Here is an 11,938-nt window from a genome sequence, read left to right as displayed (position 1 = left end):
AATAAATAATTATTTGGATGAGTATAACCTACATGTTTATTATCTATGGTCCATCCTGAGAAGGTGCAGATAGCAGATGGTTAAGGCACCCAAATCGTCATCTGAGGGTCATGGGTTCGAATCCCCATCACACCAAACATGCTTGCCCTTTCAGCCATAGGGGTATTATAATGTGGTGGTCAAATTTGCTGGTAAAAGAGTTGGCAGTGGGTGTGGATGACTAGCTGCTTTCCCTCTAGTCTTATACTGCTAAATTAGGGATGGCTAGCACAGATAGCCCTCAAGTAGCTTTGTGCAAAATTCAAAACAAACCAACCCTGAAAGTCTGCAACATTTGATACAGTTAGCCACCCCAGAGATCTTAATGTTATCTCCATATTCAAAAGTTTGTTAGTCATTTCAGAGTTAATATCATTAATATAGACCATAAAAAGCAAAGGATCTAGCACAGAGCCCTGAGGCACACCTCTTGATCCAATCAGATTTAACTCCATTTATTATTAGTCTGCTTTCCACTCTTCAGCCAATTTTGTGTCATATTTAATAACATTTCTCCCTACACTTCAATTCCACCTATCTAACACATCTTTTGTGAGACATCTTATGAAACAGTTTTTTGAAAATCAAGGCAAACCAAATTCTCTATTTCCTTCATCAACTCTTGAAGTAACATCATCAAAGAATCTCAAAAGATTTGTTAAATACGACTTTCTCTTAATGAAGTCATGCTGGCTCTTTGACATTACTACATCAAGCTGCTTCAAGTAACTCTCCAAAACGTTTCCAACTATTGACATAGGACTAAGTAGCTTATAATTGCCTGGACAATGTTTATCATCTTTAAATATTGAACTAATATTACCCAACTTAGTCTTCTAAAATTCTTCCACTACTGACCTATGACCTAAAACATTAGATTGCAGTCCACAAATAAAATCCTTAGGTTCATTTAAAACTCTAGTATGAAAGTTATCTAGTCCAAAGGATTTATCAGTTTTTGGGTTTACCAGCTCTTACAATTTCAGAACTTTAAATGGTGTTTTTTACATCAATATTTGAGGCATAATACTTGTATCTTCCCTTGTAAAACCTGAAGAGAACATATAACAGCTTATCATCTTATAATCTTCCAAGATCATCTCCCCACTAACATTTTTAAAAAGCCCAATCCCCTTTCTGACATTTTGCTCACCTGTCATGTACCTAATGAACTCCTCACTGTTTAATTCTCTCAGCCAATCCTCTTTCATATACAATTTTTTCAACTTTTAACTTCCTTTTTATCAAGCTCTCTTGATTACCTATAGTCCTCAAGTTATTGTTATTTCATCTTTGAATTTACTATGTTTATCCCTAATATTGTCTCTTACACCTTTACTAAACCATACTGGCTTATTCTACTCTGTTGCCCTTTTTTTCCGTAGGGAATAACTATGTCGAATACGCATATCAATGATTGTCAGACCTGTTCAAGATTACCTCCCAGCTCTTTATTCCAATCTAAAGTAGCCAGATCATGTCTCATACCATTAAAATTGACTTTCCTGAAATTTTAAATCAAGGTACTATTATTTCTCAATTCTACATATAGTAAAATTTCAAACCTATTAGTGCAATAGTTGCTTGTACTTAAATGCTCACCAACCACAAATCTGTTTATCATATTTATATCAGATGCTACTATTAAATTTAATATAGCTTCCTCTCTTGTAGGTTCCATCACAGTATCCTGAACAATTTCCAAAATCCTATCCTCTCACTGCCAAACTCAAAATTTTCCCAATCAATACCTTCAAAATTAAAATATCCCATAATAGCAACATATTTCCAGCTACCATTCTCCTCTCATTATACAGTTTCTCATCAACTTCTACATTCTGATCTAGTTGTCTATAATGATTCCCAATTATAAGACTTCTTTTTATATCCACTAACATCAATCTAAACTGATACAACCACTACTATTTCCTTTGGTATGATCTAAGTGAATAAGATTCAGTTCACTCCTCGGATATAAAGCTACTCCTCCCCCTTTTTTGGTACTCTACCTCTAGTAAATAATCTGTAGTCTCTCATCAAAATTGTTAAACTCCAACCACATCTCATAATATCAAAATCCTCAGTTTCTACAATTTCATTGAATTTATCAATTATATTTTTAATACTTTAACATTACAACAGTAACAATTAATCATAGATCTTAAACTACATCTGCATCTTATGCCTTTTGTACATGTTTTCCTGTCAATCATATATCAGATTTTACTAATAGTTGCCCCTGTATAGTCCTAGTTTAAATCTATCACTGCACTAGAGTTAATAGTCTTTGCTAACATGCTAGCTCCTCTCTTGTTTAAGTGTAAGCCACTCAAAAAAAAAAAAAAAATCTTCCCATTAAAATTATTCTACAAATTCAACCACAATATATGCTCACCCCTACACATTGATATAAGCCTGACATTTAATCTTAATGACCTACTTTATACATTACCCCTCAAATTCGTTCTTGGCAATAACAATGACAACATCAAGTTATTACCTCATTCTTTACATGCCATTATAAATGTTTTACACTTATCAATTAGCTCCTCACCTCCCTATTTCCTCACATCATTAGCTCCAACATGTGACAGAAAAACTGCAATGCTACTAACATCCTTAATTATCTCTCTGGTTCTATCAGTCATATCCTGTACTCCTGCTCCTGGATAATATAAACATATTCTTTCGCACCAATTTACTCCACATACTGTTCTATCTACATGCACAACAAGAGCCATCTACAACTTCCCTATCCTTTACACTATCATTCTTTGTGATCCCACATCTCCCTTTCCTGCTCCCCCTCATCACTAGTAAATGCTTGGAATTGGTTGCTTAACCTAAACCCAAGCCCATCCTAAACTCCTAAATGCATTATTTTGCCTTATTTCCTTTCTTAGGTCCCATGCAATTCTGTTTCCAAACTGTAGCCTTTGAAATGCAGACATTTAAGTTATTCATTAAACCCTACCATTGCTTCAAGAAATTTACAATTCTCCCTTTCCACCTCTGCAACTCTATCCAAAAAACTCTTGCACTTCTACCTTAACTTGCATGTCTTATAAATAAATTGTACACCTTGTGTACTCGCCTTCCTGAAAGTACACTTTAACCCAAAGTTTATCAACTGAGAATATTTAGTAGCCAGACTATTCTTAACTATATGATAGTTATATTGATTGTAATTTTAAGTGTAAATTGTAAGTTAAGATATTTACTTAATATGCTGTTAGTATTACTATTAATACTAACATAAGTTTGATCTAACAAATGCTCTGAATACATAACAAAGCTCAATTCACATGTTTGCAGTAGTAGAGTTCTTAAGTTTATAATAGTGGTAGTTTTAGAAAGTAGTGGCTAGAACAGTTGACATGTGAGAAGCATATGTTAGTACAAAGACATCAACCTATCCCAACACAACAGTCTCTACCATATACTACAAATTACAAGTGTATGATCTGCCAAAAAGACACTCCAAATGATCTACTACTATGGTAATCTACTCAACATGTATAAGGAATGATGGGGCTGGTTATTGAATGTCAGTCCAAACCTTTATTAAATTTAGTCACTTAGGTTGTTTGCTTGTCAGTATAGCAATATTAAACTCATACAGATGAGTGTTAGAGTAGTTTAGTTCTGTAGGCTGATTTACAGTAAATGATGACTCTGTAAAGCACAGAAGCAAAAATAGAGTGAAAGGAAAGATGCTGCTAACAAGAAGTAGTGTAAAAAATATACCTATGAAAGTGAGCTGTCATAAAATAAATCAGCCAATGAAACATTGTTTCTTCTGAGACAAAATTCATACATTCAACTCCCTTCACTTTTTGTATGGATACACATGTTTGCCAGTCTACTCTTCATAAACAAGACACTCATTTACTTTCCAAGCTTAGTGCTGGAGATCTTGTAGCTTGTGTATGATTAAATATGTGTAAGGAAAATGTATAGTTCAACTGTTACCATATTTGTGGCAACCACAATAAAAGCCACATGTAATGTGATGATTTCACACTGACTTCATTGGTGGTGCTTAAAGGATCCACACCACTCAAAATCTAGATCCACCACGTTTAACTGATTTTGACCATAGGTAACTAATAATTTAATAAAAGTGTTAATTATTATTTTCTATTTCCAGATGATTAACACATAAGTGTCTGCAGATATGTGGGTATAATTACATAATTCACTGTTCTATGTACCTTTGAAATGAGGTCTTGGATATAATAGTTGCTGATGGTGGCCATTTTGAAATTCAAGATAGTGTCTATAATATGGGTATTTCAGCTTCTCTGTCTCACCAAAACTGTTTAATAAGTATTTATCTGGTATCCTGTCTAATTTCATGTTTATATCACAAAGTGCACAGTTATTTTACATATCTGCTCCACTAATGTCATATGTTGGAAATTACTGATTTACAGATGAGATTTCAGCTTATTCTCAAATATAAGCCACAAGAACTTTGCCTCAGGGACCATGGAAAGTACAACTTCTCCAGCACAGAGCTCAGGATTGGAGTAAATACTTCGTTGGTGGCGAATTTTATGTGAACAGTTTTAAAGCAAGAAAAGTAAAACCACCTTCTGTAGCCCACTTCAGTAAATGATTGAGGACAGTCTGTAGCTGCCACTCAATAAACCTCATGCTTGACAACTGACATAAGATGTGGAAATTATCAACATAGAGTCCATCTGTAACTATAAGGGGAGTTGTCCAGTGATGGCATTAATTTTATAATGAAAGGTTTGACACTTAAAATACAGCACTTGGGAATTCCAAGTTCCAACAGAAAAAAATATGTCTCTTGAAAAAGGCATCCCTGATTGATGTTTCAAGTCAAATCATGTGATACACAGTGTAGTTCTGTCATCAAAACCCACACTGGGTGGGTGAAAGGAGGTTGTTTGGTTCGAGGAACAAAACAAGACAGGCATTAACCATCCTTTTAAGATCTTACAGAGACACCTCATCTAGCAACTGAACAGCAGTATGAAAAAATCATGGGATCCTTCCTGGGCTTGGAAAAGGAGGACAATAGCCCAGCACCAAGCATCAGGAAAAGTATTCTCATGCCAGATCCAGTTAAAAACAACCACAATAACAGCAAGAGATGCAAGAAGAGAGATGACACTACATCTTGTAGTGAATATCAACAGTTCAGACTGATTTACTGCCAGACCAATGAAGAGGCAGCTTGAGTTCCATCAGTATAAAGGCGATTATAGTCATATAGGCGATCAGCCCGAAAGGAAAGAGGTGATAAGCTCTATTTGAGTCTTGATAACTAAGAAGGTGGGGGATGAAGCAGAAATGTTAGATGCACAAGAAAAGCTTTCACTGAGAGTATCATTTTCTGATCATCTATTTTTTTCATTTTTAGTATTTTGTTCAATGAATAGGGGTATTCATAATAAAATAAGAACATTTCAGTGCCCACTGTCCCCACCCACCAACCAAGAACATTGCAGCAATGCCAGGATTTATTGAGCACTATTTTTAAACACCAGCATCAAGCACAATGTCCACATCTGTTGAGAACATCCAACACTGGTACTTGGTTGGCCTTAGCCCAATGAACCAGCCATATGACCCTGGAGGGGCTTCCCAAGGCTGCCATCTACAGGAATTCAGGTCAAAATGGTGTGCTAGGGTTAGACCCCTCAGCAGCCAGGATCCTCTCCTCCCCTTCATGGGTCACCATATGTGGCAAACATGCGGGTTGATGTTTGATCCCAGAGAAGTAAACTGAAATTACAGAACCTTCTCTAAGAGGTTCCCTGACCATGTACAGGAATTCACCTCAAGGGGTTGAACTAACAAAAAATCTCTCTCATATTTAGAGGTAAGCAATGAATAAATATAAACTGAATACTAATATTACCATATATTGATAATTCAATATTTTTACAAAAATTAAGTAATAGAGAATCTCTGAAATATGTGAAACAATATTTTCTATAACTTTATTATCATATGAACAGGTATGGTTAAATTTATTTTAACATTTAATTTACAAAGCACTTTAAAACCTTTATTAGAAAAAAGATATATTAACTTCAAGTTTACATACAACTCTTTCAAACTTAAGCTTGAAATTACAGAATTATATGAAAGTTTATAGACTACACCACTACCACTGTGAAAATGTAATGAAATGAATAGAACTTAAACTTTGCTCTAAAGAAAATGGAACATTTATAAGTTACAAAATAAGTCTGATCTTTAATTGTTGCTTTGGTAGTAAAGAATACATTACTTAGAAGAAATCTTTTTCATCAAAATCTATTGATTTTTCACTCTTGCTTTTGGTTGTCAAACTTTGGCAGGACAGGCAAAGTTAGGTTTCTAAATTATGATTCATAGTATCATTGTTGTTTATCAAACCTTGGCAGGACCGGCAAGATCAGGTTTCCAAACGATGATTCTTGGGTTATAAACCAACCTACAGAGTTGGCATGAGCATGCTAGAGAAGTAGCGATAAAAAGGAGCTCCAAAATTATACAATATATTATTTTATGCTGTCAAAATAAACTTTATAGATATAAAATGTGTTGAACATTCCTAAGTTGTGTGTTATATTCTATTTAAAATGTATAACACATAAAACTGATGACAAATAACAATCAAATTGGGTTTTGATTTCAATGTTTACTATTACATAGCAAGCTTTCAACTTTTTTCGTACCTATGAACAAATATTTAGTTGATGATGGCTCTAATAGAGGACCTGAAGCCTTACTTTTATCTTTAAAACAGAAAAATAAGAACTATATAATGTCATATGAAACACAGATATTTTACAATAAAATCCTAACAGATGCCTTTTATATGCAACAATGTGTAAGACATATTACAAAAATACATGATTCTTTGCTCAGAGACAAGAGTTATAACAATATTGATTTCTACACAAGTAAAAAGCTGGTACACTGTACTGAACACCATCATAAGGAAGTGAGTTCTGTAGAGCATGTATAATATCAATTAAGAAGTGAGATCATCTTTATATAAATGGAGTGTTAAAACTACATGACTACATGAAAACATTGTTTTTCATTACTCACCTGAAGTGCTGTCCTCTGAGATGTGGATAAAGCATGTGCATCAACTGAGGACTGGGTTGTCTGAAAAATTCAAGTTTTTTGTAAAGTCATGCACTGTACAATTCAATTTAAACACACCTTAAAAAAACTATTAAGTGAAACCTTGTGCTCTAGTTAGCTCAGTACTACAAAAATTAGTCTTTATTTAAAGACAAAATTTTATGAGAATTTTATTTTGAATGAAAATAGTAATTGCTAATGTGATTAGGTTTTATACTACAACAACTGTTATGGTGTAAACACCTTTTTAAAGGTGGCAAATCATGATTATAATTACTTAGTATTATTGGGTATTGGGCCAATATTACATTTTGTAATACTGTAATCACTGTCTATAATCATAGAGATTTAAGAATTAGAAGACTGCATAATAATACACTCCAGTTGAACCAATATCCATTCGTGATAATGATTTCACTTGATCCACAGTTGAAACACAGTATGGGTTAAAATACTGTTTATATTTGCAATTTGTTGTAATAACAATCGTTATAATGAGAAAAATGGGCAGTTTCAGAAAGGTGTTCAAACCATAACAAATGTTGTTGTAACAAGTGGGTTATATAAATTATGTTCCAACCAATTATGTGTTGTTCCTCAGTTGATGTAATGAGCTTTGGACTGAGCAAATTGCACTTTCAATAATAGATATGAATACTGGTTTAGTTGGAATACCATAATTATGCATTCTTCTAATTCTTCAAAATCTCTAACTTCTAAGGCACTAGATATGTTCCAAATTGTTAATAAGAAGTTCACAAATACTATGTATTTCTGAAAACAAATAAACATGGACTATTTCAGGAAACTCAGTCATGGATGTTCTCATGACTGTGAAATATTACTTTGCTAAATTATATTTTATACCCGTATACTAATTTATGGAGAAGTCAATGAAAGTTATTACTAAGGTGTCAGAGATATGACAACTACTGATAAATATTATATAGTAAATGGTATATTTACTTACAGTAGCAATGCCAACTGCTGGGGTTAAGGACCCAGGCCTGAAAAATAAAATTTCTCAGACACAAACAAAACAGTAAGAAATGAAAGAAAGAAAACAACATACTCTTCTACTTTGTACAATTATATATAATACAATGCAATGGAAGTATCAATTCATTCAAGCTTTGTAACAGCTAATAAAATATCAGATTGAAGGTAAATAACAGACTACTACAATACATCAACCACACTATATATGCTGCTGAAGAAGGTCTAATGTCTAATACCATAGTTATTCAGAATGGCAGGAATATGATAAAGTAGTACTTGATACTGTTTATATTAACAAATTTGTTGACAATAACAGTGACAATGTGAATGGGATTATGATGGTGTAACAATTTTATTTGTCAGAATTATAGTAAGAAGATTTTAATATCATATTATGTATTTATGTCAACACCAAATATTATCTTACTTAATTATTGAAAGTACATGGATGCATTTAACATTCTAACTAACACTGTTAATTAAGGTAATATTGAATAAAGAATAGAAAATACCTTGTAGATAATTTTCAATGTGGGAATAATTAAATAAAATTATTCTCCAGAAACTTTCACATTACATATCTATTGACAGCACATTTTCAAACCCATTCATAAATTTTTCTCAAGTGAGAAGAAAAATAAATATATTTGAAAGCTTGAGATAAATAAATAATGAATGAGTTAGTTTATACAGTAGTATAATTTTATTCTATTGTGTAGGAATAGTTGAAGACAGCAGTCCTTCTGTGTACCTTATTGTACTATAAACTGCAATTTTTCCGACACTTAAGTAAAGCTATACAACAATCATTGGCACTAGACTGAATGCAACTTCAAACTGATAGTTATTTTGAAAAAAACACTACTTTTGTATTTTAGGTTTTCTTTAGCATGAAAAACTAACATAACTTGATTTCAAAGTTTAACTTACAGTGTACTTGGCTGAACCTGTTTAAGTAAAAGCTGTTTTTCTGCATTTGGAGTTCTTCAAAATCTTCCTGTTTTGCTGTTCTAGATCAATTAAGAACTTTAAATATATGTACTGGAGTTTTATTACATTCTTAATCTACTTTCATACATTGTAGAATTCATAACTAATCCATTAACAATTTGTATATGCATGTGTTAAAACATTTAATGTTACATTAATGAGAAATTTAAATGTTTTCATCTAGTGCAAATTTTTAGGAAAAGAAAAAATATTTTGGATATCATGGATGGATATAGCCATTTTAGTGCAAAACTTAAAAGCTATCTACTCTCTGTTTACTATAGGAAACCCAACTCCATAGTTTAGTGTTACAAGTCTGAAAACATACCATTAACTCACTGGGGTACCTGATGTAGGCAGAAGTGTTTTGCATAATTAATAGTAATCTAACAGTAGAAAATGATATAAGCTGGATGAAACAAATGCCTCTTTTGATCACCTTTGTTGTTAAATGCAAGGTACACAGTGGACTATCTGTTCTGTGCCTACCTTATGTAATGAAATCCTTTTTTAGCATTAAAAGTTCTCAGACACATTGCCAGAAGATTATCACTTTAGAAACAAAGTGGGAATAAATTAATATTAGCTTAAAATAATCATCATAATTATAATTTTTAGCTCAAAATTAATGTTTATATTATTTGCTAGTTGTAAATTTAATACATATCTAAGTTTTGAATTAATTACATGTAGATAGAGACATGATATACAAGTAACAAATAAGTGTTATTTAACAAGGGATTTTAATGTTAAATAGCTGTGAAATAGCTTCATTTTAGTTAAATGCACAATTACTGGGTGAGCAGACTAAACGTGCAGAATAAAAATTAATCAATTTCAGTATGATTAAAGGTAGTTCAAAATGGAATTTACAGGGGTAACAGATGCCAAGAATGGATTGTGTTCAAAAACCTTTGAACTTGGTTGTGACTTTCAGAAGACTTGGCAAGACAAGAGCATGTTACACTTGCAGAGCTCAACTGTTTCTTTGAGAACAAGTTAGCTTTGGAGAAAACTATACTATTAAAGTAGTACATTAAAAGCAGAAACTCTGGAAGAAACATAAGAATTACATAATTGGGATAATTTTAGAATTATAGAGTTAGTGTAAAGGAGAGGAATGAAAGTGCTTGATATAAAATAGTGCATAGTAGCAAAAATAAGTTATTGGTAGAGTGTTCAGGCAGTAGTCACTAACAGATATGACCCTACAACTACTAGAAATAAGATAAAAGGTTTACATAGTTATGGAGTCTTCGTTAAGTATACACAAAGTTATCTGTTAGACATACAAAACTATTTAGTTTAAGAGTTATTATTTAGTTTTATAACAAGTGTTGAAAGTTAATCATTTTAAAAGTGATAGTTATGACAAATTTTGTTGCATAACTCTAAATGAGTTGTACATTGTGTATGCAGTACTACACTTAAGTAATACTGTTAATGTCATCTTACTTAAAGCTTCTAAGTTCTTCTCATCATGCAAATGCTGTTGTCATTAGAAAACAAGTATTTCTAAATTTCTCTGTTGTGCGTTATAAATACAAGCAGATGCAGAGTGTAAGTAAGCCTGTGACACAAATGCGAGATTACTAGCATTAGTAGTAACAAACGTTCATTAATTAGTCTAATGCATTCTCTCATCCACTGACTCGATAACATAATTCCCAAGTCTTTTCCCAACTCATGGTACTACTGACAAGATTTTTCTGCTTATCTTTAATGATGCGCTTTGCCAAAGTTATTGTAAATCTCATTCTAAATAACTATACCAAATCCATATCTTCTACTTCATCAAGATATCATTAACAGTTTCATGCGTTGTACTACTAACAAGCAGGCTTTTTCATATGTGTTTTATACTTTAAATTTTAATGATTTACATATCAAAGCAAATGGTTAATATCGCAATTTTCATTATGACTCGAAAAGCTTAGTGGTAAAAATGTTAGCCCTTCGAATATTATTACATTCCTGTAACTGTATGCCATTAACAGAGTAGCACCACGATATCTGTCGTCAAAAATCAATTAGATGTAAGAAATTAAAATATCTCAATTTCAGTATTACCTTGTCTTGTACTTGGTGGCTGGAAAGCCATGTTTTAAATTTACATGTATTATACTTTCCCTACAGTGCAATTTCGGTGAGATTGCTTTCGAATGACAAACACACAGATATGCCAGCTGATAACAAACAAAACGTTTATATCTTACAACACCGAGCTCATAAAAACGAAAAATCCACTTAAAAAAATTATATTTTCTTAATTTATTTAAAAGCAATAGGAAAAATTGAAAAGCTATCATCAAGACTAAAAGGTTTTTTTAGCTGCAATATGTAAACATGAATTTTAGCTTAAACTTGTTAAAGAGTTTTATGTTCACGTTAACTGTAAATAAATATATTTAATGACAGCTATTAAAAATTTGAAAATAACCTTAATTATTGGAACCTGAACCATAATTGAAATTAAAAAGAATTTTTTACTTGTTCTTTTAGTGAAGAAGGCCCTGGAACATCTTGATAACAAAATTCCAGTCCCTAACGCATTGTAAAACTTTCTAATACAAGTATGGGACTTTATTTAAGAGGCGCAACCAGTTTGTTTGTTTGTTTGTTGTTGTTAAATGAGGAGCCTGTCCCTTCTAATCGACAAATTTATATATTACAGTTTATAAAAAATCTTCTGTGTATGCGGTCAGAATTGAGATTTGATATCCGTTGCAGCCACAGCAAATATATCATTGGATAACAAAATATTTACTACTGAAAAAATTGAAGTGCTTTG

General features: G+C 32.3%; 1 protein-coding gene across 2 annotated transcripts; it reads right to left on the bottom strand.

Annotated features, from left to right (window-relative positions):
* Positions 1-6,256: 6,256 nt before the first annotated feature.
* Positions 6,257-11,735, bottom strand: LOC143258192 (uncharacterized). Of its 2 annotated transcripts, XR_013032182.1 has the most exons (5): positions 11,638-11,735; positions 9,088-9,167; positions 8,129-8,165; positions 7,120-7,179; positions 6,257-6,518 (listed from the first exon to the last, which is right to left on the bottom strand). XR_013032182.1 is itself a non-coding variant. In XM_076517196.1 (4 exons), exons 1-4 carry the CDS (start codon positions 11,454-11,456, stop codon positions 6,420-6,422), a joined length of 435 nt encoding a protein of 144 aa, XP_076373311.1. In that variant the 5' UTR covers positions 11,457-11,461; the 3' UTR covers positions 6,257-6,419. The 2 variants fall into 2 exon arrangements, 1 of the variants encoding a protein (XP_076373311.1); XM_076517196.1 differs by lacking the exons at positions 9,088-9,167; positions 11,638-11,735 and adding an exon at positions 11,218-11,461.
* Between the last annotated feature and the right edge of the window lie 203 nt (positions 11,736-11,938).

The sequence above is a fragment of the Tachypleus tridentatus genome, chromosome 7, assembly GCF_004210375.1.
Source record: "Tachypleus tridentatus isolate NWPU-2018 chromosome 7, ASM421037v1, whole genome shotgun sequence".
Taxonomy (NCBI): domain Eukaryota; kingdom Metazoa; phylum Arthropoda; class Merostomata; order Xiphosura; family Limulidae; genus Tachypleus; species Tachypleus tridentatus.
Note: the sequence above shows the minus strand (reverse complement) of the source record. Positions and strands in the feature narration are given on the sequence as shown.